An 18,037-nucleotide genomic window follows, 5' to 3' on the forward strand; every position below is an offset into this window, starting at 1 on the left:
CACTTTAAAATTACATAATATTGTGATAACTGGATAATTGTGAAATCCTAAGCTTAATGAACTGCATGGGGACAACTATTCTAAAACAGCAAAAAACCTAAGTAAAACAGCACACCTAGTAGCTCTGATCTGCTGCCATTCTCAAACTACGCCGGAACCATGTGTGACCGCAATGCGCATGTTCGAAGAACCGCGGTGTCCTGAGATAACCTTTGTGTAAATATATCCGGGTCAAACAAGAGTTGTTGAAGCTCGAAGCGCGTCGAATGTGCTGCTGACGTTGTTGATTCAAATGTTGTTTTGAGGGACTTTTCGATAGAATCTCACAGAAATTGTTGTTCATAATGCCGAGAAGAAAACAGAACTACCCCAAGCGACTAAAAAGTAAGTATGACACGTTCGTTTATTTAGTGTGTTTTGTGGACTCGACCACTTAGCTCCAGTCCGTTTGCATGTCAAATTGAGCCTGTCACATGTTCACGTCAACAGGCTATTAAGATCGTGTTGTTTACAAATTATTTCGTCAAATCGTGGACTGCAAGTACAAGTTATGAGAGACGGAATCTAGAAGGGGAGCCTGTGGGTTGTTGTGCGTATGATATAATCGAGACAGCGAGTAGGTCAAGAGGATTTCTCGTATCTGGACGGAACGAAACCATCTGCTGTTTGTTCTGGAGACATCAATCAAATCTCTCCGGGTTGATTGTCAATCAGCTGTCGCACGCGCTTTGTGGCGCTCAAACAATCAATCTCGACTCCCATCAATCATCCCTGCTTTTATTGTAAATGTATTTGTTCAACAGAGCAAACAAAGAACGCTGGCTCGCTTTTGACAGTCTGCAAGATATATTGGCTAACTCTTACATTAGATGCAATGATAACCTGAAGCTTTGGGGAGTTAATGAGGGAAGGGCTTACTCTTTTGGCATGTCTAGCCTCTCAACACTGAGCTAATTTTTTTTTTTTTTTTAGTTCTGTTGTGGGTTTTTTTCCTTCTTTATGTATGTGTGCACAGCAATGCTTCCCCAAACTAGCTGGTATTCATTTAGTTGTGTAATGAGAGATACTAATTGGCTGGTGATTGATGGTGCGTCTTATCAGTCAAAGTATGCTACAAATCATGTCATTTATTTTTCATATATGTCAGACGTGTGGGTCATAAATAATACTTAATGAAGAAAATTTCCTGGGAAAGCCAAACACGATGGTTTTATCTATCAGCAGACGAGTTTGATTTGCATGTGACATGCTCAAACCAGGCAGCTGTCAGTTGCAGAATGCCAGTGTGGGACGACTGACATTACCGCTCACCTATTGGAAAAGACAAGTAACTTTTTGCAGTGCATTCATGAATGCCAAACAATAGCTGTATGGATTTTCTTTCATCTAGGGGGGCCCAGGGGGTGGGGCTAACTGAAAATAGAAGGAAAGATTTATGTGAGCATCTCTAGTAATGGATTAGCGATCGGGATGAATTACTCTAAATGACAGGTTGCTGTTTAGAACACGGTCTCCTGGGTACAGCTGCTTCACACAAATTTATTTTATATCTAACATGTTGGTCGTAAATCAATCAGTCCATGACTTTGTGCTCGATAGCATTGATAGCGTATCTCTTACAAGAACTGTCCTAAAGTCTGCGGAGACTGTACAACACAATAGATGGTGACGCGTATACACACTTTTTTTCTCAGATCGGGCACATTTTCATTCTACGACCGACTTAAGTGACAGCTATCTCATTAACTTTTTCTGATTTATTATGATCCACTGTGACTTTGATAATTGTGGTCACCGAGATGGCGTACATATCACACGACAGCACTATTTGATATTGACAAGCCTTCCTTGAATATAAATCAGCAAAACATTGGAAAGGAGCCTTCACTAGGGGCAGGTGCTGTCCTAGGATGGGGGTACACAATAAAACATCAAACAAAATTCAGGCCACTTTAAATAGTGATTTCGTTTATGTGAGGCAGTGAATTTTTTTTTTTTTTTAATTTTTTTTTTGCATTTCTTTAAACTGCTAGTTTTGAAAAAAAGGGGGGAGGGGTGGAGGCAGTAAAACTTCTAGGTTGAAAAATATAATTGGGCGGTTTTATGAGTTATTTTAAAATTGTTTCCCTGCATTGATTTTAACAGCTTTTTTGAGGAGCAAGATTTAAACAATTTTATTATTATTAACTTGTTTTGGTGTGCCACTAGGGATGGCAAGGGCACATCCAGTTTTGAAAATGAATATTATTTTTAATCAGCTTTATGATATACATGAATATATTCTTCTGTAAAATATATCTTCATGCTGGGGTGTTGTTAAACGTTCATTCATTCTGTGAAATAAAATTGTTGGTCCTTTAATCCATGACTTGAATAACATTTGAGAGAGCCAATATTCATTCATTCATTCAACCAGAGGCGGGACGTAGCCCAGTGGTAAAGCACTCGCTTGATGTGCAGTCAGTTTGGGATTGATCCCCATCGGTGGGCTCATAGGGCTATTTCTTGCTCCAGCCAGTGCACCACGACTAGTACATCAAAGGCAGTGGTATGTGCTATCCTGTCTATGGGATGGTGCATATAAAAGATCCCTTGCTGCTAATCGAAAAGAGTAGCCCATGAAGCAGGTTTCCTCCCTCAATATCTTTGTGGTCTTTAACCATATGTCCGATGCCATATAACCGTAAATAAAATGTGTTGAGTGCGTCATTAAATAAAACATTTCATTCATTCATTCATAACTGGAATAACACTCAACATTGTTTTTTGTGTCATCAAATCATTCATTTACACATACATACCGTAGCGTTTTCCCTAAACATTTGGCAAGCCATGATAGACTAAACACTTTTGTGGCATTTTCACCATTTTTAGGGCACTTTTGTTATCATTAAAAAAAATATATTAATAGAAATAAAAATATATGTAAATAATGTGCTTGCTTTAATAAATGAATTGGCAAAATATGTAACAGAGATATTTTATTAATTGATAATACATTTTCTGAGTATTTCATAAAGGCAGTTTTAAAATTAATTGTTGAAAAAGCTGGTTTAATCTGAGGGCAGCATGTCGCTGATTAAGGCAACATGCGCTAGACTATTCAGGCATGGTGCCACATTTTTCTAAAACAAGCTAGGGAAAACACTATACATTAATTCATTTGTTTATTTTTTTCCCCATCCATACAGTACTTCTAAAATAACACCAGTAGCAGATTGGGGGTGGGGTCCAGGTGTCCGGACACCCCCTTTTTGAAAACCAACCATAACCTTTAAGTGGAAACGTGATATATTAACTGTTCTGTATAAAAGGAGAGATGAGTCATCACATTTGGACCCTCCTCTCCCCCCCCCCCCCCCCCCACACACTTCAGAAATCCTGCATCCGCGCCTGAACACTCAACATATATTTTGTGTATATGGGGAGAAACCATCCATTCATCTGTCCAATGGCTGGGTGTAGGCTCAGTCGTAGGTTAATTGGTTTAACAAAAGCTGTGGTATATACTGTCCTGCCTATCGGAAATTGCACATACATTATCCATTACTGTTGTTTGGGGTTTTTTTTCCAGTATGAACAGCTTGTGTATAGGCAGCATGTTTCCCCTTTCTTTTAACCAAGTTTTGCAATGATTATGCAAGGCACCAAGTATAAAGTAGTCAGGTAGTTTAAAATGTGTTGGCGTGGTGCCAAACAAATATTCCTTTCCTTTTATTCATAACCATTCATCCATATCTCTAGAATAACACTGAACCATGCATGTCTTTTTTGCGTGCCGGAGTCTCATTAAACCATTTATTAATTGATTAATTAATCGAAGTAATTCATGATTTTTTTCATTGGCATCCATCCATCCATCCATCCATCCATTCATCCATCCATCCTTTCATTCATCTATCCATCCATATGTCAGGAATAACACAACAACCAATGTTTTCTCTCTATTGTAGTGTCAACAAGCAATTTATTTATTTATTTATTTATTTATTTATTTATTCATCCAATCATCCATCCATTCATCCTCCAACCCACCCAGCCATAAACACCCACCGATCCATCCATCCATCCATCCTGCCAACCTGCCATCCAACCATCCATCTATCCATCCAGCCATCCAGCCATTCATCCTGCCAACCATCCATCCATCCATCCTGCCAACCATCCATCCATCCATCCAATCTGCCAACCATCCATTCTGCCAACCATCCATCCATCCTGCCATCCATCTATCCTGCCAACAATCCATCCATCCATCCATCCAATCTGCCAACCATCCATCCATCCATCCTGCCAACCATCCATCCATCCATCCATCCTGCCAACCATCCATCCTGCCATCCATACATCCTGCCAACCATCCATCCATCTATCCTGCCAACCATCCATCCATCCATCCATCCTGCCAACCATCCATCCATCCATTCATCCATCAAACCATCTATCCATCCTGCCAACCGGGGCAGGATGTAACCCAGTGGTAAACCGTTCTCTTGATGCATGGTCAGTCTGGAATCGATCCCTGTCAGTGGGCCCATTGGGCTTTTTCTCGTTCCAGCCAGTGCACCACGACTGGTATATCAAAGGCAGTGTTTCTGCCAGAAAGAAATTTTTGGGTATGGCTCTGTGGAATTGAATGCAACCATAGTTAACAGGGAGTATGGGGGGCCTCCCCCAGAATGAAAATGGGTTAAGTTTAGACTTAGGGTTAAGAAAAGCATACAGTAATGATAAGAATAATTAATTTTGTCAAAAGGTTAACTTAAAAATAAATAAAATGTGTTGAGACTGTCGTTAAATAAAACATTTCCTTCCTTTCATCCTGCCAACCAACCAACCATCCATCCTGCCAACCAACCATCCATCCATCCATTCTGCCAACCATCCATCCATCCTGCCAACCATCCATCCATTCATCCATTCATCCTTTCATCCATCCATGTATCTTGAATAACACACAACCACCAATATTTTGTTGTTGTTGTTTTTGTTTTTCAGAGGGAGGGGGACATATCATCAAATCATTCATTCATTCATTCATTCATTTATTCATTCATAGTAGATAATATTTTTTAAGACCTTTCATATGTTCATTTATTGATTTTATTGATTTATTCTTTCATTCAGTCACTCACTCACTCATTGAGCCCTTTTGATATCCTCAATCTCCATGTAGGAATGAATTTGATACTGGTGTCTTGAATTTAAAAAAAGCACGTACTGCATTATTTTCAAAACGGCTAACAAAAAGAAGCCTTCATGGCAAGACTGAATCCAGCTGTGTGGCAAGGCTTAATATCTGACGGGCTTGCCAGTGATTTGTGACGGGTGATTTGTGATACGTATTGAGTACTTACGACATCACAATGTCTGACGCTAATTCAAGATGGCATGCTGTTCAGGCAGAACAAGCACACCGGCCTTGGTCGAGACAGAAACGACTGACATTACCACAGTGACTGACATTACAGTGTGCTCTGATACGTATTACTGGGCACAAGTAAAATTACCTCCATACACAACACTAATTCAGTTCCTTAAGACTTTAAGATTTAATGTTTTCAGCCTTAGCTATTGTTCTATCAATCATGTTATTTGTATTGAATAATGGTGAGAAGGTTGGTTGGAGTTGGATGTGGTGGGGGGGGGGGCTGGCATTTTTTCAACTAAATCTTTAGTAAGCTTAATCCAGTGTTCAAATGACATGGAATGAGGTGAGGTGGGGGGGGGGGGGTGTTGCTACTCCAGCTACATGTACAACAACGGGTTATTTTCCTGTCACAGGCGTGGATCAGCGGTAATGATGTCTTAACACTGTTTGATTGATGGTAATTGACACATCTTTTCACAGCCGAGCGTTTCTGCGACTGCTGTATTCATGTTTTGTAATCTCTCGTTTCTAAGGCTGGTTGTGTGGATAGTGGTATCAAAGAGATGTTGACCTGCTCTGTGGTACTTAATATTTGAAATAGGATTTTCTAAACTACAGATATGCATATACTTTAGCCTCAAGACTTGGCTTGAGATTAATATGGGAAGGGGAATCTGGTCACTTAAATTTGATATCTCTCCCCCCCCCCCCCCCCCCCCCCCTTTTAAGGGCTTTTCCAAAATTGGTCACTTGGGGAGGAACAATTGTTATATACTAATTATCCATTGCAGGCACAGCAGGGCTGGGAGTGGGCTCTTGTCCCCAAATATTTCTGAATCAAAACTTTTACCGGGGAGCATACCCCTGAAACCCCTAGAAACTTGAGCGCTTTGCACCTTTGATCTCAGTCAGCCCCCCCCCCCCCCCCCCCCCCAATATCTACATGTTTGTACCATGCCTGCATATTAGAAGTTTACAAGTGTACATAGATGGTATGATCAGTTCTGATGACTCTATATGTACTTTAAAAAACCCAAAAAGGTCTAGAAAAATATATAACATTTAGCTGGTCATAGTTTTAAATTTACAAAGTGCAGTGAAACCTGTCTGAACTGGATCAAGGAAAGAAATGTTTTATTTGACGACGCACTCAACACATTTTATTTATGGCCATATTGCATCAGACATATGGTTAAGGACCACACAGATATTGAGAGAGGAAACCCGCTGTCGCCACTTCATGGACTACTCTTTTCGATTAGCAGTAAGGGATTTTTTATATGCACCATCCCACATTCAGGATAACACATACCACAGCCTTTGATATACCAGTCGTGGTGCACTGGCTGGAGAGCGAGAAATAGCCCAATGGGCCCACCGACAGTGATCGAGTTGACCCGACCGCGCATCGAGTGAACGCTTTACCATTGGGCTACGTCCCACCCAAACTGGATCACAATGGAGACCAGTTTTCACAGAATTCCAGTTTATTAATAGCATTGTTTGTTTTTTGGTTGGTTTGTTTTTGGTTTTGTAAATATTTATTAACTTAAAAAATAAAAAAACTACAATAAAAATTAAAATTATGTAAATTTTTTATGTTTAAATTTTTTAATTTGAAGTGAGATTGATGCTATCGGTGTCACATTAATGGTTAAAAACTTTAATGAACAGAGAAACAAAACACATCATTTGTACCAGTAATAAAGAACTGTCATATGCTGTATTAATAGTTTTGTTATGAAAAACAAAAAATTACGTGTAGGGTTGAATAGATGCAGGGTTTGGAAAATTATGAAAATTATCTTCTCTCTCCCCCCCCCCCCCCCCCCACACACACACCCATCACTCATTCAGAATCCAGTGTTACATGACGTGGATAAAATAAAATCGTTTAATTACTTTTTTTTTATTGCATGCAGTTATGCAGATTTTCAATTCTTGTAGGTCTGAGATGGAAATAGGGGCACCGAAACCACCTCATCTGGTATTCCCCCCCCCCCCACCCCACCCCCTTGCTATGGTCTTCCTCCACCTATTCTTCAGTTTCCTCCATACTTACTAATGTGCATACTGTATATGTTTATAAGTACCAGTACAGAAACAATTACTTAGCCCAAGTAGAACTACTACCCTGCTAATTGGAGGTTTTCTTGTTCCAACTGGTCAAAGGTAGTGGTATGTGCTTTCCTGTCTGTGGGAAAGTGCATATAAAACAGCCCTTGCTGCTAATGTCTACAAGTCAGAATTATCAAATGTTTGACAACCAGTGGCTAATGATTAAATAATCATTATGCTCTAGGGTGTCTTTAAACAAAACAAACTTTTACTATTCCCACCTATCAATGTAAGCTGTTGTATGCGGAAAAAGAAAACAGTTTGTTTTGTTAATGGCACTACTAGAGCATATTGATTTATTAATCATCGACTATTGTATGTCAAACGTTTGGTCACTCCAACATATAGTCTTAGAGAGGAAACCTGACATATTTCCATTAGTAGCAAGGGATCTTTTATATGGACCATTCCATAGACAGTATAGCACATACCATGGCCTTTGATACACCAGTTGTGGAACACTGGTTGGAGCAAGAAATAACCCACTGGGACCACCAACGGGGATCGATCCTAGACTGATATTGTATCAGGCGAGCTACATCCTAGGATCGATCCCCGTCTGTGGGCCCATTGGGCTATTTCTCATTCCAGCCAGTGCACCACGACTGGCATATCAAAGGCCGTGGTATGTACAACCCTGTCTGTGGGATGGTGTATATAAAAGATCCCTTGCTGCTAATCGAAAAGAGTAGCCAATGAGGTTTCCTCTCTCAATATCTGTGTGGTCCTTAACCATATGTCTGATGCCATATAACCGTAAATAAAGTGTGTTGAGTGTGTTGTTAAATAAAAACTTTTCCTTCCTTCCAAACCCTTGTATGCAGTGCATGCTAATAGTTCCAATACAGTAACCCCCTAAATCCCCGATCTTCTTCACTTTCATATCCTTGTTAATATATGCAGTTCATGCTTCAACAGTTCCACAGTTCCAGTACAGAGTGGGTAAGAATTAATAGATGGAGAGATATAGCTAAATGGGATGGGGTATTTATTACCCTTTTGTTCAATTTTTTCATTCCTCCCTGTAAACCCCAACCTCCAGCCATGAACCCTCTACCTTCTTTACTTAAATATTCATGTTAGTATATATGCAGTGCATACTTAGAACAGTTCCGGTACGGAGTGGGTAAGAATAAATGGAGAGAGAGAGAGAGAGAGAGAGAGAGAGAGAGACACTGACAGAGCGAGAGAGAGAGACAGACAGCGAGAGAGAGAGAGAGAGAGAGAGAGACTGACAAAGAGAGAAAGAAAGAGTGAGAGAGACAGACAGGCAGAGAGAGACAGACAGACAGAGAAAGAGAGAGAGAGACAGAGAGAACTAAATGGGATGAGGCATTTATTACCCTTTACTTACCTGTTCTTGTTAATATATGCAGTGCATGCTTAAAACAGATGAAGAGAGAAATATAGCTAAAAGTACATTTATTACCCTTTTGTTCATCTTTTACACCCACGTTCTTTACTTACATTCTTGTTAATAAATGAAGTTCGTGCTTACAACCGGTTCTAGTACAGAATGGGTTGGATGGATAGGGAGAGAGAGAGAGGAAAGACAAAAACTAGTTGTAAACATTTCTGACAGCTCTCTCTTCTCCCGTCAGTTGGCAGGAATTAAATTTGCCTTTCCGGAATTGCACATTGATGCGCTCTGACAGTGCCTCCGTCAATTACGTAAACTACTCCAACAACGTCGCTTGTAATTTCTCTCTCTTCCACTTCATGCACTCAAAAAACGACACCTCCTGTCCTGTTTGCTTTGCAATCAAAAAGAAAAACAGTTACATAAAAGGATAGTAAACTATAGTTAATAATGTGTCGGTCCCATGTGGAATAACCTTCACATGCTGTGAGCTTTCTTATAGCAACAGAGGTGAGGTGTAGCTGAGTGCTAGGGCACCCGTCCGAGGTGTGATGGTACGTAGGATCGATACCCATCACCGGGAACATTTTATTAAAAAAAATTTAAAAATTGATTAGCAACCACTGTTTAATGTTTTGAAATTGTGTTGTGATCTCTGGAAACTTGTGTAGCAAATCACAATGTAATAAAGTTAAAAGTTTGTTTGTTTAACAACACCACTAGAGCATCTTGATTTATTAATTATCAGCTATTGGATGTCAAACATGATAATTCTGACATAGTCTTAGAGAGGAAACCCTCAAAAATTTTCCATTAGCAGCAAGGGATCTTTTATATGTACTATCCCACAGACAGGATAGCACATACCATGGCCTTTGATACATCAGTCGGTGGTAGACTGGCTGGAACAAGAAATAGCCCAATGGAGTGCACCGAAAGGGATCAATCATAGACTGACTGCACACCAAGCAGGCATTTTATCACTGGACTGTCCTGCCTCCTCCCTCCCCCCCCCCCCCCCCCCCCCTTTCCAGCAATGTGATATTGAGCAGAAATGTCACCTGCATCAGTCAACTTTTTGTCCCACTTTGTTTTTCATTGATCCTGTGATCCACAACTGGTACATCAAAGGCTGCATTAAGTGCTGTCCTGTTGGGGCTAAAGAATGTAAATTAATAGATTGTTGACAATTGGGTTCTTTTTTTAGATTCTCTTTACAGTGTGTCACGATCATCATATGTGAGGTTCTGCCTGGTAATTTTGAATGGTCATTTATTTTTTAATAAAAGTAACATCTCTGTTTAAGGGTGGGACGTTACCCAGTGGTACAGCGCTCGCTCGATTCACGGTCGGTTTGGTATCAATCCCTGTCGGTGGGCCCATTTGGGCTATTTCCCACTCCAGCCAGTGCACCACGACTGGTATATAAAAGGCCATGGTATGTACTACCCTGTCTGTGATGATGCATATAAAAGATCCTTTGCTGCTAATCAAAAAGAGTGGTGACAGCGGGTTTCCTCTCTCAATATCTGTGGTCCGTAGCCATATATCTGACGCCATGTAACTGTAAATAAAATGTGTTGAGTGCATCGTTAAATAAAACATTTCTTTCTTTTTTTCTTTGTCTCTGTTTAAAACCACAAGTTTAAAATCTCAATGTTTCATCAACTAAATGTTTTTTAAAATGAGTGAAATACTTGAATTTACTACACTGTCATAAGTGGTGGTTGGCGGTCATGTCGTCTCGACTGATGGAGATTTTTTTAGGGCGTTATGGCCAGAAGGTTGGAAATACACGACGTAAATATACGTGAACATTAATTTATTCTGAAATGAAATAAATTGTGTGAACAGTTTCATGTTTTCATAATAAAACAGCACTTGCGTTCAAGGAGTTGGATTCAAGTATGATGGCCAATTAGTAATATGCAATTTAATAAGACATGGTTCATTTGGCCATGAAGTTCTGCTTAATTATTAGGGCATTGGGGCATACAACCAGAGCACTAGTAATTTGCCACATGACAGCTGTTAAATTTGGGGCATACAACCAGAGCACTAGTAATTTGCCACATGACAGCTGTTAAATTTGGGGCATACAACCAGAGCACTAGTAATTTGCCACATGACAGCTGTTAAATTTGGGGCTGTTTAATTTGGGGCATACAACCAGAGCACTAGTAATTTGCCACATGACAGCTGTTTAATTTGGGGCATACAACCAGAGCACTAGTAATTTTCCACATGACAGTTTGGGGCATACAACCGGAGCACTAGTAATTTGCCACATGACAGCTGTTTAATTTGGGGCATACAACCGGAGCACTAGTAATTTGCCACATGACAGCTGTTAAATTTGGGGCATACAACCGGAGCACTAGTAATTTGCCACATGACAGCTGTTAAATTTGGGGCATACAACCAGAGCACTAGTAATTTGCCACATGACAGCTGTTAAATTTGGGGCATACAACCAGAGCACTAGTAATTTGCCACATGGCAGCTGTTTAATTTGGGTGTGGGATTTAGCTCAGTCGGTTGAGTGTTCGATTGAGGTGATAGCATTGCAGGATCGAACCACCTCGGTGGATCCATTGAACTGATTGTTTTTTTTCTCGTTCCAACCAGTACACCACAACTGGTCTAAGGCCGTGGTATGTGCTTTCATGTCTGTGGGAAAGTGCATATAAAAGATCCTTTGCTGCATTAGAAAAAATGTAGTTGGTTTCCTCTTTACGGCTCTTAGACTATATATCAGAATTACTAAATGTTTGACATCCAATAGGCGACAATTAATAAATTAATGTGCTCTAGTGGTGTCGTTAAAGAAAACAAACTTTAAAAGTTATATCTGAGCCAAGACAGTGATGATCAGAAGGTTTAAGATACCAGTCGGCTCCAGCCGGTGATGCCGGTGTTTGTACATTTGAAGATAAGTCATAAATAATCACACTTCAATATATCTGCCATTAAACCGAGTTTGACATCTCATTCTCTTCTGTGTATAGAACAAAGGGCTTGTTGTGACTTAATATGCAAACCGTCGTTTTGTTTTGACACAGTATTGACTAGGTATCGTACTAGCCAGTGGACATAACATCTTCATTGATGTTTTGACTGTTGATCCATTTTTGTTGTGAAAGTGGTAAACTATCTAGTCACTGAGGGCTGCTTTCCGTTAATATGATTTTGCATGCTGTTTCATGCATGAGTTTATCTATATAGTGCATACGTATAATACCTTATGTATTCCATTTGTATGTGCATTTCCACGTACGGTTAATCAGGGTGTAGGGAAATGTATTTATCAATGAACAATTTTGCAGGGCACAGATTATCTGTGTGGTGACGTCATAATGCAAAATGTATACTAGCAGCTTAATTGTACACTGTGACGACATCGAATGTTGTATAGTAATCTGTTTGTGAAAAATGCAGGTTTGGAAATGCACATGTCTGTACATGTAAAAGTGTTAATGGAAAGGGGACTTTACAAGTTGATTATTTCTGAGCCAATTATTTTTTAAATTGCATACAAAAATAGTATTTTTAAAAAATGTACAGTATTTCCAAAGCACTTATACTTTTCTTCTTGTGTCAAACCAAACTGAAATTATTTACAAAAAAAAACATTTTGTAGGAGGATGTGACAGACTATAAGTATTATTTTAATCAGCAGCTGTGATTGTTACACTGAACATTTAAGATGAATGCTTGGATTAAGGACACCCCAGCACATTATTGTAATCAGCCGCTGTGAGGTGTCTAACAAAGATGATGTTAACAAAGATGATATTAACTTGGTCTACAATCTGAGAGTTTAAGATGAATGCTTGGATTAAGGACACCCCCAGCACATTATTGTAATCAGCCGCTGTGAGGTGTCTAACAAAGATGATGTTAACTTGGTCTACAATCTGAAAGTTTAAGATGAATGCTTGGATTAAGGACACCCCAGCACTTTATTGTAATCAGCCACTGTGAGGTGTCTAACAAAGATGATGTTAACAAAGATGATGTTAACTGGTCTACAATCTGAAAGTTTAAGATGAATGCTTGGATTAAGGACACCCCAGCACATTATTGTAATCAGCCGCTGTGAGGTGTCTAACAAAGATGATGTTAACTGGTCTACAATCTGAGAGTTTAAGATGAATGCTTGGATTAAGGACACCCCAGCACATTATTGTAATCAGCCGCTGTGAGGTGTCTAACAAAGATGATGTTAACTGGTCTACAATCTGAGAGTTTAAGATGAATGCTTGGATTAAGGACACCCCAGCACATTATTGTAATCAGCCGCTGTGAGGTGTCTAACAAAGATGATGTTAACTGGTCTACAATCTGAGAGTTTAAGACGAATGTGAGGTATGTGGGGCAGGACATAGCTCAGTGGTAAAACGTTGGCTTGATGTGAGGCCGGTCTGTGATTAATTCCCGTCAGTGACCTATTGGGCCATTTCTTGTTCCAGCCAGTGCACCATGACTGGTATATCAAAGACTGTGGTTTGTGTTCTTCTGTCTGTGGGGTGATGCAAATAAAAGATCCGTTGCTACTAATGGTTTTCTCTTTAAGACTATATGTCAAATTACCAAATGTTTGACAACCAATAGCCGATGATTTATAAATCAATATGCTCTTGTGGTGTTGTTAAACAAAACAAACTTTAACTGTGAGATATTTAACAAAGACAGAATAAGAGGAATGTTTGGCTTAACAACACCCCAGCACATTGTTTTAATCAGAAACTGAGGTGTATGTGCTAGTTGTTATGTATGGTCTACAGAGTTGGAGAATGTTTGGATTAACAACACCCCAGCACATTGTTTTAATCAGAAACTGAGGTGTATGTGCTAGTTGTTATGTATGGTCTACAGAGTTGGAGAATGTCTGTTTAACGACACCCCAACACATTGTTTTAATCAGAAACTGAGGTGTATGTGCTAGTTGTTATGTATGGTCTACAGAGTTGGAAAATGTTTGGATTAACAACATCCCAGCACATTGTTTTAATCAGAAACTGAGGTGTATGTGCTAGTTGTTATGTATGGTCTACAGTTGAAGAATGTTTGGATTAACAACACCCCAGCACATTGTTTTAATCAGAAACTGAGGTGTATGTGCTAGTTGTTATGTATGGTCTACAGAGTTGGAGAATGTCTGTTTAACGACACCCCAACACATTGTTTTAATCAGAAACTGAGGTGTGTAATGTGCTAGTTGTTATGTATGGTCTACAGAGTTGGAGAATGTCTGTTTAACGACACCCCAAAACATTGTTTTAATCAGACACTGAGGTGTATGTGCTAGTTGTTATGTATGGTCTACAGAGTTGAAGAATGTCTGTTTAACGACACCTCAGCACATTGTTTTAATCAGAAACTGAGGTGTGTAATGTGCTAGTTGTTATATATGGTCTACAGAGTTGGAGAATGTCTGTTTAACGACACCCCAAAACATTGTTTTAATCAGAAACTGAGGTGTGTGATGTGCTAGTTGTTATGTATGGTCTACAGAGTTGGAGAATGTCTGTTTAACGACACCTCAGCACATTGTTTTAATCAGAAACTGAGGTGTATGTGCTAGTTGTTATGTATGGTCTACAGAGTTGAAGAATGTCTGTTTAACGACACCTCAGCACATTGTTTTAATCAGAAACTGAGGTGTGTGATGTGCTGGTTGTTATGTATGGTCTACAGAGTTGGAGAATGTCTGTTTAACGACACCCCAACACATTGTTTTAATCAGAAACTGAGGTGTGTGATATGCTAGTTGTTATGTATGGTCTACAGAGTTGGAGAATGTCTGTTTAACGACACCCCAACACATTGTTTTAATCAGAAACTGAGGTGTGTAATGTGCTAGTTGTTATGTATGGTCTACAGAGTTGGAGAATGTCTGTTTAACGACACCCCAAAACATTGTTTTAATCAGAAACTGAGGTGTGTGATGTGCTAGTTGTTATGTATGGTCTACAGAGTTGGAGAATGTCTGTTTAACGACACCCCAGCACATGGTTTCAACCATCAGCTGTTTAGTATCTAATACATGGTAATTTTTACACTTGTTCTAAAGCATCAGGTGAAACCTACTGCCACTGCATAGGTTACTCTTGCTGAATGAGGGGCACCAAAGGCCATGATATGTACTATCCTGTCTGTGGGATGGTGCATATAAAAGATCCCTTGCTACTAATGGAAAAATGTAACGGTTTGTTCTCTGAGACTATATGTTAAATAACCAAATGTTTGATATCCAATAGCCGATGATTAATAAATCAACATGCTCTAGTGGTGTCATTAAACAAAAGAAACTTTAACTTGCTGAATGTCCTTACCAGGGCTCGAAACTCACCAAAAAATATGGTGGCCCCAAAAATAATAATGGATGTTAGCAAATTATGGTAAGAGAACCACGAGCATGATTTTAATGTGGAATACAAATATTAATAGTAGCTCATATGTTATACCTTAAAAGAAGATCGCCCATTTAATATTATTTGGCGACCTGGCCACAGGCTGTTTCGAGCCCTGCCTTACTATATGGTCTTCACTTCTGCGTTTGATATATGGTCTGCACTTCTGCGTTTGATATATGGTCTGCACTTCTGCGTTTGATATATGGTCTGCACTTTTGGGTTTGATATATGGTCTGCACTTCTGCGTTTGATATATGGTCTGCACTTTTGGGTTTGATATATGGTCTGCACTTCTGCATTTGATATATGGTCTGCACTTCTGCGTTTGATATATGGTTTGCACTTTTGGGTTTGATATATGGTCTGCACTTCTGCGTTTGATATATGGTCTGTACTTGTGGGTTTGATATATGGTCTGCACTTCTGCGTTTGATATATGGTCTGCATTTCTGCGTTTGATATATGGTCTGCACTTCTGCGTTTGATATATGGTCTGCACTTTTGGGTTTGATATATGGTCTGCACTTCTGCGTTTGATATATGGTCTGCACTTCTGCATTTGATATATGGTCTGCACTTTTGGGTTTGATATATGGTCTGCACTTCTGCGTTTGATATATGGTCTGCACTTCTGCTTTTGATATATGGTCTGCACTTCTGCGTTTGATATATGGTCTTCACTTCTGCGTTTGATATATGGTCTGCACTTCTGCGTTTGATATATGGTCTGCACTTCTGCGTTTGATATATGGTCTGCACTTTTGGGTTTGATATATGGTCTGCACTTCTGCGTTTGATATATGGTCTGCACTTCTACGTTTGATAAATGGTCTGCACTTTTGGATTTGGCCAGAGCGGGATGTAGCTCAAGCAGTAACATGTCCACCTGTGAAGCGGTCAGTCATCGGATCGATCCTTCTCAGTAGACCCATTTGCAGTTTGGCCTATTTTCCGTTCCAACCAGTGATCCACAACTAGTTCATCAAAGGCCATGGTATGTGCTGTCCTGTCTGTGGGAAAGTTCATAAAAAAGACCCCTTGCTGCTTATCGGAAAGAGTAGCCTATGTGGCGGCAGCGGGTTTCCTCTAAAGAAATATGTCAGAATGACCATGTGTTTGACGTCCATTAGCCAATGCTAAGATAAAAATCAATGTGCTGTAGAGGTGTCGTTAAATAAAACAAACTTTACTTTACTTTTGGGTTTGCCCTATGGTTTACAGTCCAAAATTAACTATAAGCTTTGCATTTCTGTGTTTCTTATATGGTCTAAACGTCCAGTTGTCCTGTTTTGTCTACACTTCCAGGTTTGCTATATCATCTACGCTTCCAGGTTTGCTATATCATCTGCACTTCCAGGTTTGCTATATCATCTGCACTTCCATGTTTGCTATATCATCTACACTTCCAGATTTGCTGTATCATCTACACTTCCAGGTTTGCTATATCATCTACACTTCCAGGTTTCCATACTTAAACATGTAAACAGTTCAAATGTCATGGAATAGATTTACATGTATATCTTGGTTTGCTTTATCTTCTGCACTTCTGGATTTGCTACATGGTCTACACTTTGAGGTTTGCTATATGGTCTACACTTTGAGGTTTGCTATCTGGTCTACACTTTGAGGTTTGCTATGTGGTCTACACTTTGAGGTTTGCTATATGGTCTACACTTTGAGGTTTGCTATATGGTCTACACTTTTGAGGTTTGCTATATGGTCTACACTTTTGAGGTTTGCTATATGGTCTACACTTTGAGGTTTGCTATATGGTCTACACTTTGAGGTTTGCTATATGGTCTACACTTTTGAGGTTTGCTATATGGTCTACACTTTGAGGTTTGCTATATGGTCTACACTTTGAGGTTTGCTGTATGGTCTACACTTTGAGATTTGCTGTATGGTCTACACTTTGAGATTTGCTGTATGGTCTACACTTCAGGTTTTCTATATGGGTTGAACTTCCATCTTTCCATACTTAAACATTTAAAATAATAAACATGTAAACTGTTCAAATGACAACATCAAATTTAGATTCTACCCATTTTGTTGCCAATGCTTTAAGCAATATGTGTGTATTTATATACAAGAGAAATTGCAAGTAGGCCAGGAGTCTGCCGATGATAAGAGGACTGCACATGTCCCTCAGCCTGTCTATCACTGGTGAATTATGCAGCCATTATTGAGATAAAACACTGGGGCCTCTGCTGCGGACTAATCACTGGTGCCAAGTTGGTTCCCAGCTCATACAATTGTATTCCTCAGCAATATGTCATCCTGTGACAGAGGCTCATCGTAGGTATTTCTGCTGGGGCTCTGGCTTTCTTTAACAAGCCAGACAGTTGTGGCAGGGTTTGGTGGCCATAGATATCATTCCTTGTTGTCTTTTTAATACATACATATATATATATATTTTTTTTTTTTCTCCCTCACTGTTGATTCTGTGGCTGCCGCCATGGATGATGGGAAGTCATAACTCATGTCAGCTGTCAGGCTTCCATAAACACTGGCCAGAGTTGGCTTGTTGGCAGAGTCTTCACCTTAACATTACACAACACGCAACGCAGGTTAGTGGCAGTCGGTGCCAGGGTTTTGGTAATGCATAGCCAGTGATAGAGATTTGGTGGCAGCCCTTGAAATTCGTGACAGACAATCTGCAGTGGTATTGCAAAAAAAGCTGTTCCAAAATGAATGTCCAATAACTTTTTTTTTTATCATTATTGGGTATTTACTGTGTTTTTATTTGTACAAAATTGTCATTGCAAGATT

General features: G+C 39.6%; 1 protein-coding gene across 2 annotated transcripts in view; it reads left to right on the plus strand.

Annotated features, from left to right (window-relative positions):
• Positions 1–242: 242 nt before the first annotated feature.
• Positions 243–18,037, plus strand: part of LOC121389413 — a 130,902-nt gene continuing 113,107 nt past the window's right edge. Inside the window, exon 1 of one of the 2 annotated variants that reach the window (XM_041521031.1) lies at positions 243–384. In XM_041521031.1, the coding sequence (XP_041376965.1) occupies positions 345–384 (40 nt within the window). In that variant the 5' untranslated portion in view covers positions 243–344. The remainder of the gene's footprint in view (positions 385–18,037) is intronic. The other variant, XR_005960064.1, reaches the window with a different exon arrangement.

This window comes from Gigantopelta aegis, chromosome 14, assembly GCF_016097555.1.
Source record: "Gigantopelta aegis isolate Gae_Host chromosome 14, Gae_host_genome, whole genome shotgun sequence".
In the NCBI taxonomy this organism is placed as follows: Eukaryota; Metazoa; Mollusca; class Gastropoda; order Neomphalida; family Peltospiridae; genus Gigantopelta; species Gigantopelta aegis.